The sequence below is a fragment of the Bidens hawaiensis genome, unplaced genomic scaffold (assembly GCF_021521415.1).
Source record: "Bidens hawaiensis isolate Kalapana, Puna unplaced genomic scaffold, B.hawaiensis_p1.1 tig00011436_1, whole genome shotgun sequence".
NCBI classification, from domain to species: domain Eukaryota; kingdom Viridiplantae; phylum Streptophyta; class Magnoliopsida; order Asterales; family Asteraceae; genus Bidens; species Bidens hawaiensis.
In genome coordinates this window covers 31,360-48,315 of record NW_027491890.1, presented here as the reverse complement: position 1 = coordinate 48,315, position 16,956 = coordinate 31,360, and the positions used below count along the sequence as shown (strand labels likewise).

The 16,956-nt window shown below is 40.2% G+C and overlaps 1 protein-coding gene across 1 annotated transcript; it reads right to left on the bottom strand.

The window, feature by feature from the left end:
- Positions 1-11,445: 11,445 nt before the first annotated feature.
- On the bottom strand, positions 11,446-12,788 carry LOC143537900 (uncharacterized). Its single transcript, XM_077031562.1, has 3 exons — positions 12,728-12,788; positions 11,845-12,686; positions 11,446-11,701 (listed from the first exon to the last, which is right to left on the bottom strand). The coding sequence occupies exons 1-3, from the start codon at positions 12,786-12,788 to the stop codon at positions 11,693-11,695; spliced, it is 912 nt and encodes a 303-aa protein (XP_076887677.1). The 3' UTR covers positions 11,446-11,692.
- Between the last annotated feature and the right edge of the window lie 4,168 nt (positions 12,789-16,956).

Below are 16,956 nucleotides of genomic sequence, written 5' to 3'. Positions count from 1 at the left end.
ACCAAGGCAATGACCGCAGGTTACTATTGGCCAGGCATGTACTTGGACGCTTTAAAAGAGATCCAAAAATGCAAAGCGTGTCAGAGCTATGCGCCAAACACCATGCGGCCAAAGAACAACTTGATTCCGGTGACCTCCGCATGGCCTTTTCACAAATGGGCCATCGATATTGTGGGCCCCCTACCGCAAGCGCAAGGGCGAGTAAAATTTTTGGTAGTGGCAGTAGACTATTTCACAAAATGGGTTGAAGCCAAGCCACTACCAAAAATCACAGCCGAAGCGATGAAGCAGTTTATCTGGAGCCACATCATATGCCGTTTTGGCTTGCCCATGGAAATTGTGAGTGATAATGGCAAGCAATTCACTGACAAGAAGATATCCAGCTGGCTCAAGGAATTGCGCATCAACCAAATTTTCACTTCAGTATACCACCCTCAGGGGAATGGCCAAGTGGAACGCGCGAACCAAAGCTTGCTGAATGGGCTGAAGAAAAGGTTAGAGGGAGAATCCCATTCTTGGGTTGACGAGCTACCTAATGTCCTGTGGGCGCACAGGACATTAAGCAAAACCAGCAATGGCGAATCCCCGTTCAGCCTAACCTATGGAACGGAGGCAATGATTCCAGCAGAAATTGGATGCCCATCCCATAGAGTGCTCATGATGAACAAGATTGATAACGAGCGCGAAAGGAAGTTGGATCTCAACTTGCTTGAAGGGCGCAGAGAGGCGGCTATCATCAGTGAAGCCAAATACAAGAAAAAACTGGAAAAATATTACAATCAGCGCGTGAAAGAATGCCACTTCAAGAAAAATGATTTTGTCCTTCGAAACAATGAAGCTAGCCGCGCGATACCCCCGGGAAAGATGTCCCCCAATTGGGAGGGACCTTATCAAGTCTCGGAAGAATTGGGAAAAGGCGCATACGCCTTAAAAGATTTGAATGGAAAGAAGATCCCGCGCGCATGGAACGCAGCACAGCTTAGAAAATGTTTCATGTAAAAATTGTCAAGTTTGTAATCAAGGCTTTTTAAGCCATTATGAATAATGATACGCGCTATCTTCTCTTAATGTGGATTCTATTACCTTTTGCATACATGTTTCACACTTCCCTTTATTAATTTTGAGCAATATGACAACATTGTATTGACATCAAAACAAAATAAAACGAAGTAAAACATACATGCGCGAGCTTCAAGCTCAAACGCGTTAACGAGTCTTAACTCTAAAACGTCAGGGCCTTAGCCCAATAATGTGTGCCTTGGCTCAAATCACTCACAACATCCATCCTACATGCTGCGCAGCCTGACCATAAAAATACCTAAGCACAACTAAGGCAAAGCAAATGCCAAAACATAGTTGTTAAGGTCTCAGGTCGAGGTCGCGCATGAAATTGTAATGGATATCAGAGTAACACATACTGACACGTAAAGGCTAAAAAACTCATAATTCCCTATAATAAATGCGCGATAACGTCGCGCAAAAGAGGAATAATGAAACGCCAAAGCACGTGTCAACATAGTCAGGATATTGCAAAATCACTTACAATATGACAAGGATTAAGTAAAATAATTTCCTTACAACCTTGTTCTTATTTCAACGTGCAAGCATATCTTATATTCAACAAGCAAACATGCAATATAAAGAGATGAATGGGGAATGCGCAAGATGCGAATAAGGGAAAAACAAAATTTCATTCCAAAGCATTGAAATTTACAAGTTTACAAGATGATGAGATACAAAACTACAAATAAAAAATAAAAACATGAAGGGTTTCTCAAGTCTCCACGTCGACGTCAACCTCTTCATCGTCCTCATCACCGTCCTCAGCATCTAGCGCAGCCCACTCCTCGTAATCTCCAAACTGACCATAGTCAAGATGTTCGTCCAGAATGGAGTCGCCTTCTGTCATAATAGTGTCAGGAGCGGGTCCTTTGGCCACGCCAGAGCCACTAGCAGGGGCAGCATTCCCCGCGCCATCATCGCCGCCACCAGCCCCTTCGCACTCGTCAAGTAATTTCTTTAGCGCGCCGAGATCGGGCTGGTCAGCAAGCGCAGATATCTGCAAATCATAAGGAAAAATATGAGTACAAAAAGACTTGGAAAATAAGTCAAGGTAATCTCATTAAGGTTAAAATACCTGCGCAAGGATGGGAATGGGAGTATTCAAATACTTCTCCCCCATCGCGGCCATGTCCGCGCAGGCAACGTCGCTCTGATAAGGGTAGTCGGATGGGTTCTTCTTCAGCATGCCATATTCATAGCCATCCTTAAACCCTTCAGCTCGACCCACCAAGCGCGCGGCAGCGTTGCAATCCATCACAAGGGCTTGAAACTCGTCTGAGTATTTCATCGCGTAAGCGCAACGAGTCATACCCTGTGAGATTAGCCATTGGCGATCCTGCGCGAGGGAAGCAACAGACGTCTCAAGAGCAGGAATCTGAGAGTTTAACAACTCAACAGTTTCCTTAGTCTGTTTCAGCTCCTCTTTGTCGGACGCTGCTGCCGCCAAGGCTTCTTCCTTTTCCGCTCGCGCAAGCTCGAGTGCTTCCTGGCTAGACGCTGCCGTCGCCAAGGCTTCATCTTTCTCGGCCCGCGCGGCCGCCAGCTCCTTCTTCAGGCGCGCAACCTCACTCTCCAATGATGATTTTTCAGTTATAGACTGGACAAGAGCTTGGTCACGCGCCTCCGCGTCAAGCTCCAAGTCGCGCACTCTACGCGCGTACTTGGCCGCGTCCTCCTCGGCCGCCTGTAGCTTCTCCCGCGCAGCCTGTAGCTCATGCCCGCGCTTCACGAAGGCGGTGTTGGCACTTGCTCTGTTCTCGCTGAGCTCTGCTTGGAGTTTCTCAGCTCTCTCTCGAGCATCAGAAAGATGCCAAGCAGACACTTTAGCCTCTTGCTTGGCTTCCGCAAGAGCATCACGTACCTTTACGTAATCATAGTGAAGCTCTTGGGAGGCAGCAAAGAAAGCCGACCCAGCAAACAGATGATCGTTGAGCAAGTCATCGCGAGCGCGGCCCTCCTGAAACCTCCTTTCAGCTGGAGGCACAGAATGAGCCCAGAAGTCCGCACACACACCCATGGACTGAAATGAGCTGTCCTCAGTAATATTCCATCTCGGGCGGTAAATGTGATCGGCTTCCTGCAAACACAAAGTAATGATCTAAGTCATCAAAACACTAATATGGAAGTCCGCGCAGCGGAGCAAAAACGAACCTATACCTGCGGGGATGAAGCAGAAAAGTCAGCGCCAGCCCCACGAGAAGACTGCACCACGAAACCTCGTGGCGCTGCAGGGCTGGCGAGGCCGCTGTCGGAGCCTTCAACTTGAACCTCCTCATCCTCCTCTGAAACAGGCCTTTTTTCCTGCGACCGAGAACCAAAATCAGTCTCGCGAGGAGGGCTGCGCGCAGGAGGAGGTGAGGGAGGTCTCGACGTCGCCAGATCGGCGCGTAAAACGGCCTCCTGCTCCTTAGTAATCCCGATGAGGGGAGCTTCAGCGCTTGCAGGAGCAGGAGCAGAACCAACGGCGCTGGCACCGGCGCCAGGAATGCCGCCAGCAGCTTGTACGCCAGCTATGACTCCTATGAAAAAATCAACAAAAAGATATGGTTCATGACTTGATCTAAAAGAAAAAAGTCAGAAAATAAAAGCGTAATACATACCTTGGCGCAACTCCGTTCGCGAGTCAAACATCGCCATGAAGTCCATTCTCCCCTTTTTTGAGGGTAAAACAGGGGACTTCGAAGCGACCTCCGGCGCAGGCTCGGCACCTTGTTGGGCCTGAGGTTGATCCACCAAGGTCGCCGGCTCTACAAACATTTGAGTGAGCAAAGATTCATTAGTAATTCTATCAGAATCGCGCACATAGAACCATAAAGGATAAGCAAAGTATACCTGTCGAAGAGGAAACGGCAGGCGCAACGCCGCTCCCCTTTTCCGCCGCGCGAAGGGAGGAGGTAGTGACACCATACCTCGTGTGGACAGGAGGTCTGCCCACTTTTTGAGGCAGGGAAGACAAGGAAAACTTGGTGGTAAACACCTGGGTTTTCTCAAGTCCCTTCGCCTGAGTAGGAGGATCCTGAACAACAGGGGCATCATCTTTCTTCTGTTTCTTACTGGCCCCTGCGCCAGTTTTCCCTTTAGCCTTACGCTTTAGTTGGGGCGCCTCAGCCTCCTCCTCCTCCTCTTCTGCGAGCTCCAGCTCGTAGTTCTCAAGCGCGTCTACAATACGTGCAACAGAAGTGTTAACCAAATTTGGTATTATAAAGGCAAATGCATAAGTACAAAGGCTTACCAGGCGCATCGCTGTCAAAGAGAAATCCCAGATCAACAGGGATGAACATGTCATCGAAGCGATCGGGGAAGCCAACCTCCCCAGCGCCCAGCGCGACGGAGCCACCCTCCATATGCTCATCATAGGCGGCGTGGACATACTCCTTGCTGACTGCACAAAACAAGTCAAATGATATCAGCAAAACGAATTATATTCGCGCAGAAGTAATGCATTGAATTAACTTACACAAGCCGTCAACTTGGATAACGGGCTCAGTCGCGCTGTCGGCCCACCTCCTGCTCATACCAACCCCCACCAGCGCCTCCTCACAAATGTACTTGGCGGGGGATGGTTCGGCAGTCAACTTTTTAACCCAGGCGCCAGTTGGGTTCTTGAAGACGCCCACATCCGCAGGCGCAGAAGAGATCGCGCGCATGGTCATGCGGATGGGGATCACACCAGCCTTAATGTAAAAAAATCTCTCAGACCAGTCATGAAGGCTCTTGAAGGAAACAGTGCAACACTTGACCTTCTGACTGCGAGGAATGAAGGAGAACCAAGAATCTTGGATCTTTAGCTTGTAAAAAAATTGAAAGCGACGAGGGGTGGGCTCCTCGCGCTGAGATTTGCACATGAACTCAAAGTGAGTCATGCGCACGAGTCCAAACGGATGGACTTGGGATATATGAATCCCATAAAACCTAAGCAGCGCACCCACAAACCTTGTCATCGGGAGACGAAGGTTGCAGTGGGTGAAAAAATGGCAATAAAGGGAAATATAGCCGGTAGGCGGGTCCGCCGCCGTTTGCCCGGCCGCCGGCAACATGCAGCCATACTCAGGGAGAAAACCCTGAGTATCGATAAGGCTGTCAAAATCGGACTGCCTCAGCTTACAGGGGATCTCATCCCACTTCTTTACGGCCTTGGTCTTCCCTACCTCCTCCGATGAGGCCTCAGCAGCCCTCTTCCCCTTGCCGGTCTTCTTCAATGTAGACATTACTAACGATTTCATACGGCGATGGATAGGGGAGATTGTGTTGTCTGAGCTATCAGACATACAACTGTAAAAACGGACAAAGGATGCTTCTGAAGAATAGAGATCTGGAAGCAGAAGACAGGTAATCGGAATAGAATGAAAGAAAGGAAAGCTTCGAATAAACAACAAAGAAGATGAAGAATAAAAACTCTAAGGGCTTGCTTTTATAGGCCCAGGAGAGAGAAAATTTGGTACTAATCGAACTTCACGCGCCCCCACTCGCAGGTGTAAGCCAACGCGAGCGCGACACGTGTCCCTGACACTGTGTGAGGGGACACGAAAAGAAACGATACAGGTGCTGCCAGAGTCCACGCGCCACCACTCGCAGGTACGGACCAACGCGAGCGCGACACGTGTTCCTGACACTATGTGAGGGGACATGAAAGGCAACTGTAGCACCTCGAGCACACGAAAGGTCTGACACGTCTCCATCACTGACGCATGTCAGCAACAACCAACCACGTACAGGGACGATTCGTTTGCAACAAAAAGGATAGAATTTCGCGCAACGATGAGTAATAAGAAGAAAAAGACAAACCCCTACTAAAAGAGCAAACTATTAAGTCTAATATCTATCTTACCTCGCTCGCGCGAGACAAGACACACATTAGACTGGGGGGGCTTGAAGAGGTATGTACCCGCCTCAACACCGAGCGAGGCGGGTCAACCCACAGGATATAGACAAGAGGCTTGAAATCAAGACATTATGAAAGCACAAAGCCAAAACCTATGCGCATGGCGCATATCACATATGCTCACGCATATCACATATGCTCACGCATATCACATGCTCAGGCATCACATGCTCAGGCATCACATATGCTCAGGCATCACAGATGCTCAGGCATCACATATGCTCACGCATCACATATGCTCATACATATCACATATGCGCGTGGCGCATATCACATGCTCGTGCATATCACATCTGCGCATGAAACATCTGCGCGTGAGAATAAAGAGAATACCTCGCGCATCCTCAGGATTGGCACATATCACACATGCACATAATCAACCTCGTCCTTATCCAAATTAGGGTAAGGACAACCTTGATTGTGCACGTCAGACAACCTTCCAGAAGGTATCTTTTTAAGGAATAAGAATATGCTGATGTTGACAGCTGCCAATGAAAGGTGGACAACTCAGCAAAACCCACGTGCAACTAACCAATGAAAAAGCACCAGGTGTCCCAAGGACACGTGGCGCGAAGCTATAGGAGGAGGCCAAAAAGGCCCTAATTGGGTCTGAGCCCAATCATTGGAAACCCTAGCACTATAAATACCACATCAACTCCACAAGGAGAGACAGCCAATTACAAAGTATTCAGCTATATTAAGCAATACACTCCATTTTCCTTACTATCATATATTATTATCTTCTCCTACAAACTCTTATTCTCACACCGGAGGGTTACCCCAAAGAGGACCCCTCTGTCCCTTTCTAAGGGGTAAGTTTACGGTGCTGTTCATTTTGTAGGTGGAAGAACCCAGATCCCAGAGAACCATCGGTGAAATAGCATAATCACACCCGAGGAAAGTAGATCGTCTACCAGTGAGTCGATCCACGTTTCTTCATATGGCATGCCTTATTTTGTTGTTGCTATATTGCTTAAATATATAACCATGTAACTAACCATTATTAACCAGGTAAATGACCCGCATGCCCTATGTATAAATCCGAGTTTTACGTGAGCTTTCTAAAAAAGATTCCTTACGAGACTTAAAGTTAAAGAGTCACGCTTTGACTTTGACTAAACTTAGATATAACTCTGTAGGAAACTTCTCACGTTTTATTTATTTATTTTCACAAAGATTTAGTATTTTCTTGTGGTTGCTTGAAAAGGTCTGAGGACATACAAAACCCTTTTTTCCGTCTTTAATTCAGACTAGGTACATTGATTTAAATAATTTCAATTATTATGTTTTGCTATTTGGTGTATTATTTTTATTATTTTCATTTATTGGGATATTGTATTATTATTACTAACAAACATAAATATAATTCGATAAACAACACGCTATGGAATATGGATTATATCAACACCAAATAAAGGGAGTCAATTGATTTAAAACAAAAATAATTTTGTAAGCAAAAAACCAAATAATCATAAGTTCATAAGATCTTTCGGTTAAAAAAGAACGCATTGTGTGATGTGTCAGTTGTGCTTTTGGCTTTCTTCATGTTCTTTGTCGCTCGACGTTGACAGTAGCAAGTGTAGAAAAAGGTTTTTTTTCAACTTATAATCGAATAAACAGTTAAAGGTGTAGACTTAAGGATAAACGATCCGTCAAGTGTCTTCAATGATTTCATGTTGTTTTTGATTTTCTCTCAGCTGCTCGTTATTTGTATGGAACGATGACTTCGTATTCATTAAACACATTCACAACTTTGTAGTAGTAACCGAATAATCCCTGGAATTCACTAACTCAAAAGAACTGTTTGACCATCGTTGACTTAGACAAAACTTCCAACATGTTTCCTTAGTTGTTGATAAAATTAGAGCTGGCAATTTATACACGAGACACGAATACACGACACGTACCTACACGATTTTAATAAGTAACAGGTAAGGCCTTAACAGGTTTCGTGTACTAAACATGTAGACACGAAATTACCTGTTAATTTTCGTGTCAAAACAGGTATAACCTTTTAGGTACCTGTTAATACCTGTTTATTTTTAAAATTAAATAAATATATATAAAATATATATAGTTATATCTCATTTTATCCCTAACCCTAATCCTTCCTTACAACTTACAGCCGTCACGCACACTCAATTTCACATTATCCTCACGGCCAGCCATCACCAAAACCCGTCGCCGGCCGTCCCTCTCACGCCGGCCTAGCCCGTCTCCGCCATACTCTCCCCGGCCTCCACCGTCACCGCCATACTCTATCCGGCCTCCACCGTCGTGTCCAGCCGTCCATACTCTCTCAGCCTCCAATTTCGTTCATCTTCTGTTATTGGTAAGTTATTCTGTTATTGTTTTGTTCCGTGTTCATTCTTCAGTTCCATTGACCAAAAATCAATTATTATGTGTTTCTTGATTTTTGTTTTTAAAAAACTTTATCTAATACATTTTTTTTCTAGTTCCAGTTGAACAAAAAACAATTATTATGTGTGGTATCTGTTGATTATTTGTATTTGTATATTTATTTTATTTAGATTCTAAATTAATATGAACTGCAAACAGGGAAGTTCTTTTTAGGGTTGTTGATATGCTAAATTGTGTGTTGCTCTTGATAAGGTTTGTGTAATTTATTTCATTATCTGAGCAATTAACGAGAACGGGAACAGAAACACATTATAAGAACTCGTATTACTCTTTAGGGCTGTTATTGTTTTTTACCAAAGGGTTTGTCAATTTGGGTAAAATATAAAATCCATCTTTAGGGCTGTTTTAGTTTAATTATTTTACTTATTTGGTTTTGAACTTTTGATTATAAAATCCATCTTTAGGGTTGTTTTAGTTTAATTATTCACTTATTTGGTTTTTGAACTTTTGATTGCTCACATTTGTTAGTATTTACTATTAGGTAAATTATGAGTGACCCACAAAAGAAGGTGGAAAAGGCGAAGGATAAGAAAGCCAAAACAACGGTATGTTTGTTTATTTGACTATACTTATTTTGGTTCAAGTTTGGTTTTATTTTTGTGTAACTTTATGTATTTTTTTCTTTAATCATTTTAGACGGGGAGTGATTCTATCCAAATTGATTTAGAAGATGACTTCTCGATGGATATGGATGTTGATGATGAGGTTCACTTGGTGGCTCACTGAAGATAATGTCGCTTGACATTAGTTGTGAATCAAATGCTTCAAACTCGGTGAACAATCCTAAGGTACCAACTCCAAATGCTTCAAGTAGTGTTGCTCGCTAAAAACAATGAACAATCCTAAGGTACCTCACTCTAAAACTTTCTAATAATGTACTTGATAAAACTATATGAATATGTCCAATTGTCCATGATTAATATGACTAATTGACTATACTTATTTTGTGTGTAGGTTTGATTGCTTGGAATTGAAGATTCGAGAAGAAAGACCAATTGAAACTTTGAAGCTTGGAACCTGATATTGTTTTCAATATGTTTTGATTAGAATTCTATGTGTTTTTTGTCTTAAATTTGTTAAGGAGCATGGATTTATGTTTTAGTTTAAGACTTTTATGAACTTTCGTCGACTTTTGTTTCGCTAAAAGGTTGTCAAATATGCGTTTCTAAACAGTTATTATCGTGTATACCAGGTATTAGCAGGTTCGTGTTCGTGTTTGGGTTACAGGTACACGTTAAGTTTTCGTGTCGTGTACGGGTATACACGATATGACAGCCCTAATTGTGTTTTTAAGTAGGTTTCTTAACAGGTATTAACATGTTAACATGTTACTAAACAGGTTCGTGTTAGGAAAAAATTACATGATTGGTTATCGTGCCGTAATCGTGTTTAATGCCACGAATCATCGTGTCTTATTTGTTGGTATCATACGCTCATCGCACAGACTTATTGGCAATAATAAGTCTTGCCCAAAGGATGTAAACCTGGGGAGGGGGGGGGGGGTTGATAAGAGTTTTGAGGTTCATTTGACAAGTAAATGAATAGATTTTGGTTATAATTTACCTTTTTTAACTTTTGAAGAATCAGCCAACATAAATGGGTTGAGCTAGTCAAATCACTTAAAAGGTCAGCAACGTAAAAAGTATTATCGCAATGAAAGCTTTAGGATCGACAAAAGTTTCATAGAAAGTTCAAAACTAGTGGCATGTTAAAAATAAAGTACACCACTGAAATCGGTTTCTATCATACCGGATTCAAACTGATTCGAGTTGAGGTACTGGTTCTGTTTTGCATCTCTGCCAATTATTGTAACGTATAAGCACATTTGGGAATGGCACGATACCGGTATATATTGTCCCGCTTTGGTACCACATTCGGATTCAAACACATACAATGTTAGAAAACATGAAGAACACACAAATTCAAACATGCATACAAATTGATGTTTTAAGTATCCACAAAGCATTCATTATTAACACCACCATAAATGAATGAAATTAAAAGGATAGTCCACAAAGCATTATTGACTAAATCACTAAAAACTAAAACCAAGAGCCATGGAATTCATACAAAATTAACCCAAATTAAAATCATCAACAAACTTTAATTAGCACTTGTTAACCGTCAACTTCCAACTATTTTGGAATCCTCCCCCTACATCACACTCCTTAATTGGATGCTAGCACACGATTGCTTTGATTGGCTTTGGACGGTTCTTTGGTCTCAACGCGTCACACAAACAGGATGTGTGCAAACAACTCCTGTTGTGATGATAAAGAGTATTCCCTTTATGTAGAATACCTTAAAATCATCACCTGTTTGCTGAAGATGCACATGCATCATAACGCCATATTGGCATCTTTCTTCATGTCAACATTAAATCTTAGTGTGGGTATAAAGCAATATGACACAAAGGCGTGTTACTAGTTAAAGTAACTAGCCTAAATGAGAAACGAGTTTTAGAAGATACTAATCGAATGAAGATACAGAAAATCACCACTCAACCTAATCTAGATTCCAGAGAACACCGTTCAAGTTTGCTAACCTTGAACTAGCATTGGAAGATAACCCCTAAACTCATAATTCAATGAAATAAAATTAACACATTCTTTTTGTAAAACTCCTGCCATTTCCATCTTTTTCTACAGTTTATATAGGAAAAGAAATACGAACTAAAAATACCAAATGAAATTACCTAAAATAAAATAAATGTGGTAATTGAAAACATCGGAAAATAAGAACAACGTAGGTGCATGAAGCATCACACGCTAGCTGGAGTGGTGATGAACCCACAAGGACCCAACTAAGCTGACCCGATTGAATTCTACACGGCTAATGACCTGTGGCTTGGAATTTGGGGTCGCAATGGCTATCACACTATGTATACAGATGTGTTACATACACTTTGAATGTATAGTGTATTTGTGTGTTTCTAGTGTGTGCAACTTATAGTTTTCAACTTAAAACTGATTTTACTATGACATTCCATTCTCCATTAATCTTTATACCTAAAAACTACTTTTATAATGAAATCCTTTTATTAACTGCTGCTAAACAGAACTTAATTTGTATGCAGAATAAGGAACATTAAAAAACACCAAATCATTGCCAAAATGATATTACACTATCTGCATTGAACTAACGAGTGGTTCGATTCAAACAAGATGTATGCAGTTGAAGATCAAAACCATCACCAACAAAAGTCTTACCATTATAATACAGACCAGCATAATACCAACGAGTTAAAATAAAATACGACTCACTATCGCTGCTTCAGCTAGCACACTCCTTCCAAAGGATTATTTACTTTCTTCATCAGCATTTTAATCATCTTTCCTGCAAAAACAAATTCACCGACACAAGCTAAGGTAAATATATAAATTTTCATATAAATTCAAACTTAACAAGTTGCAAAACAAATACACCATTTAATTAAAATATGAGTTGTAATTACTAAGATAAGGATGAGTAAATCGTACTTTGAAGGCCTCAGCTTCATTAACACCTTCATAGTTCCCTTGCTGCCCACCAAAGCTGCCCCTCTGCCCCGCCTGTGAAAAGTTTGAATTTTCCCCATATTGTGCTGAAGCTTGATTGCCACCACCATACCCCATTCCCTGCCCATAACTTCCACCACTTACCTGCCCGTAATTTCTACCACCACCTTGACCTTGTTGACCACCCGCACCTTGACCATTATTCCAGCCACCACCTTGACCATACTGTCCATCTGTGCCTTGCCCGTAATTCCCACCACCCATTTGTCCAGGCTGACCGCCTGCACCTTGCCCATAACCACCGCCGCCGCCGCCATATTGTCCACCTGCCCCTTGCCTGTAACCTCCACCTCTACCTTGATCATATTGCCCACCAGTCCCTTGCCTGTAACCTCCTTGGTTGTAACCTCCGCCACCTCCTTGGTTATAACCTCCACCACCTCCTTGGTTGTAGCCTCCACCAGACTGGGGAGTAAAATTACCACTCTGCCTTCTAAAATCCCTCCGCTCAGGCTGTGCATAGTTTCCCTGGTCCCTTTGAGGAAAAGTTCTCTGCTCACCTTGGTTGTAATTTGCCTGATTAGAAGACGGAGGGCCTCTTTCATAATTTCCCTGTCCTCCAGATGCATTATTCTGCTCAAACTGGCCTCTTGGTGGTCTGTTATATTCTCTGTTTCTATCATTATACCTTCCACTTTGTCTACCATATTGCACAGGTGGCGGTCTGGGTATGATTGTTCCATTAATATACTTGTCACCTCCATATTCTTTGTTTACAGGATCGACATAGGAATCAGGCAATACAAATACGACCCCGGGTATACCTGTTCATGAAAGCAAAAGCTTATAAACATCAGAATTCAACAGAAAACAGCATCAGTAATTGTAGACAGTAGAACAGAAAACATATTTTTTTCTTTAATCATTTTAGACGGGGAGTGATTCTATCCAAATTGATTTAGAAGATGACTTCTCGATGGATATGGATGTTGATGATGAGGTTCACTTGGTGGCTCACTGAAGATAATGTCGCTTGACATTAGTTGTGAATCAAATGCTTCAAACTCGGTGAACAATCCTAAGGTACCAACTCCAAATGCTTCAAGTAGTGTTGCTCGCTAAAAACAATGAACAATCCTAAGGTACCTCACTCTAAAACTTTCTAATAATGTACTTGATAAAACTATATGAATATGTCCAATTGTCCATGATTAATATGACTAATTGACTATACTTATTTTGTGTGTAGGTTTGATTGCTTGGAATTGAAGATTCGAGAAGAAAGACCAATTGAAACTTTGAAGCTTGGAACCTGATATTGTTTTCAATATGTTTTGATTAGAATTCTATGTGTTTTTTGTCTTAAATTTGTTAAGGAGCATGGATTTATGTTTTAGTCTAAGACTTTTATGAACTTTCATCGACTTTTGTTTCGCTAAAAGGTTGTCAAATATGCGTTTCTAAACAGCTATTATCGTGTACTATCGTGTATTATCGTGTATACCAGGTATTAGCAGGTTCGTGTTCGTGTTTGGGTTACAGGTACACGATAAGTTTTCGTGTCGTGTACAGGTATACCCATTTCGTGTTCGTGTCTTATCGTGTACGGGTATACACGATATGCCAGACCTAGATAAAATGCTTGATATTTAGGGTTGGTTAGTAAAGAGTAAAGCCTAAAGACTAAATAGTGTTGACTTCCTTTTAACTTTTTCTGCCATGATATTATTTGTTTCCGTATTAGTGCAACTCTAGCATTGTACTTTTGTAAAACTTAGATGGTCAATTTGACTTGTTGACTAGTTATGGTTTTCCTATGACAATTGGTTAGTCAATTATTAATGGCCGGCAAAAAGTGAAACACATGGTGAAAGATGCAACGAGCTCCTCAATCAACTGTTTTGATGTAAACAAAATTTCATGAGTTTGGGTTTGAATAATTCAGAGTGAGCAATGGGTAATAACCGGACCGGATCCGGAACCGAATGCCAAGTAATTTTATACCCGCGAGCCACACCGTTTGAAAGGGGTTAGTTACAGTCCCGACGGGTACATGCTACAACATCAATATCAACTAAATCTTAAACGGTTTGACGAGTATGGGATGTAAACGAACTGAATGAGACCTTGTTCGTGTTCATCCGTTTAAGTTTTTTTTTTTTTTTTGTCTTTGATCACTACGTTTTCGCCTTGTCTGTCTTTTAATAGCTTGTCATTTCTTTGTCTATAGCTTCTCTCCACACTTTTTCTTTCATGCCTATCATATATATGTGTGCATGTTTATTTACATATATATGATACACATGATAGAGGTGCATAAAAAATCTGAATCCGGAACCGGACCTGAAATAAAAACCCGGAACCGGTTTTTTTAATACCCAGATACCCAAATCCGAATCTGACTCTACCCGTAGGGTACGGATAGGGTATGCATTTCGGTACTAAAACCCGAACCCGAACCGGACCCGATCTGTACCCGGTAATACCCGAAAACCCGAACTGGTTCCATACCCGGAACCGGGTTTTTCCAATACCCGAAACCGGGTATTACCCGAAAAATACCCCTAAAAAGTACAAACTTTAAAAAAAATAATCCAATTTTTACCTGAAAAATACCCGGAAAAAAGCCCAACAAAACCAACAAATAGGGATTTTTCAATATCTGAAAATAGGGTATTCAAATACCCGGTTTTAGAATACCCGAACCGAACCCGATGCATAGGGTATGGTTTTTAGAGGCAATACCCGGACCCGAACCCGATCCGGTTTTTACCAATACCCGATTTTTAATTACCCGTTCATACCCGATCCCGATTTATACCCGAACCCGGGTATTTGAAAAACCTAATTTATGCACCTCTAACACATGATAAGCATGATTGAGATCCATTATCCATACCTAACTCATTTCTTGAGCCCAGTGGAATAAAGCCCAAAGTCATGCAAATAAGTTGTTTGGACCGATTAGACTATTGGAACAATTTAGGACTAACCTAGTTATGTTAGTAGACCTAATGTCTAATAAGCTAATGTTATCAATCAAAAATTATTATTTTATTAGTATTAAAAACAAACATCTCACATATGTGATGCGTGAACATCATGCAAAGGCTTTTGGGATCTACACACATTAAAGCACGTTGCACATTCTAAAACCAATATGACATCACAATAGTAGGCAATATACATAATCAAGTAACTTAGTAACATTTGTATCGCATATATGCACTAGTGGTTGTGAAAGAGGCATGCTAAGGGTGTTACAAAACTTGAAAGAATTGTGAAAACTTTTGTAATGTCTAGTGTTGATCAAGCCCATGCCGTGACTCGTGACATAAGACGATGGTGATAACGAATAATACAAGTTTGGTCCTTTTTTTATAGGAAAAAATCAATGCTTTATTAGAGAAATCACCCAACAAAGAAATGAAAATGTAGCATACAAAATGGTCATGAGAATTTTAGAAGTTAAAGAGGATAAAAGATAATATATTATATACAAAGATCAAGATAAAGCTACATAACACAGGTAAAACTAAAACGCACTTAAAACTAAAACACACTTTAACGCCACAACCTAGAGAGAAAAAACACCACAACCTGCAACATATTTAAAACAAAGTGGTATTGTTCATCAGTTTCTATTTTGGTTTATTCGATTTTATAGAAAGAATAAAAAAAATTAGTTGAAACCTTACCGAGCCATAGGAGCGAGACCAGGAAAGGGTCAAGAGGGTACATTGACCATCCGATCACTAGAACTTCTCACATATATATATATATATGATGTGTATCATTACAGAACTGTTAAATTATTTAAGAACTTAAAGGAACCATTGAAAAATAACGTTTTTTATAAATTTTTTTTGTATGTTAATGTTCTTTGAGAGTAGTTTTATCATTATGTATATCCATATCTACGATTACAGTATTAGTTTTTATACATATATATGTTTTGTTTTACACCTATGTAAATTTGTTATTACATAAATTTTACATATATGTAAACTTGTGAATAATATATGAAATCAAAAAATTTATATAAAATAATTTTTTGATTTTTTTTATATATTAACATTATTTAAGAGTAGTTTTATCATATTTTATATAAATTTTTTGATTACATATATTATTCACAAGTTTACATACATGTAAAATTTATATACTAACAAATTTACATAGGTGTAAAACAAAAACATAGATATGTATACAAATTAATTTTCAAAATTATAATCGTAGATATAGATATAAAAAATGATAAAACTACTCTCAAAGAACATTAACATACAAAATTTTTTATAAAAAAAAACATTAGTTTTCAAGAGTTCCTTCAAGTTCTTAAATAATTTAACAGTTCTGTAATGATACTCATCCTATATATATATATATGGGTGGGTTACTGTACAATAATCAGTTATCGTATATTAGGTACGCGACTTCCTACACCACCGATTCTAATTGAAATTAAAACTGCTTAGTGGCATAATTGTAATTAACCTAAAAATACTTAACGCATACCCATCAAAGTCCACCATCGCGACCATCGTCTACTGTCATGAGCACCACCATCGATCGTTGGTCACAGGTCAGTTAAGCAATTTCCAATTGAAATTGAAACTGAAATTGTTGATGAGCCTAATTGATCAATTAACCTTGAAGTTGATCTAATTAATCATCAATTTGAAGCTTTCGTCGATAAATTTTGAGTTTTGAGTTCTGGGTTTTGACATTGAACGTATTAACATTAAGTTTATACGATCTGTTTATACGTTCTGTTTAAAAATATTATACGTTCTGTTTAAACGTTCAGAACATAATCAAATAAACTTTAAAAGTTCAGTACAAAAAGTTTATACGTTCTGTTTATACATTTTTAAATACTGTTGTTTATAAGTTTAGTACAAATATTATGTTTAAACGTTCTGAAACAAAACGGAATATCTTTAAACATTCTGACCAAAAAAGAACATCTTTAAACGTTCTAATACATTCAAAGAAGATTTGGGTGTTCAAAACAGTATTGAAGTTCTGATAAAGTTTAGAAGTTCTAAGAAGTTTTGTGTGTTCAAACTGGTAAAGTTTAGAAGTTCTAAG

What these genes read in the sequence shown, in the direction of transcription:
- LOC143537900 (XM_077031562.1), bottom strand. Translation starts at nt 12,788, where the DNA reads ATGATTAAAGAAAAAAATATGTTTTCTGTTCTACTGTCTACAATTACT. An exon ending in AATTACTGATGCTGTTTTCT is followed by an intron (nt 12,687 to 12,727) that starts GTTGAATTCTGA and finishes TTTCATGAACAG; the next exon opens with GTATACCCGGGGTCGTATTT.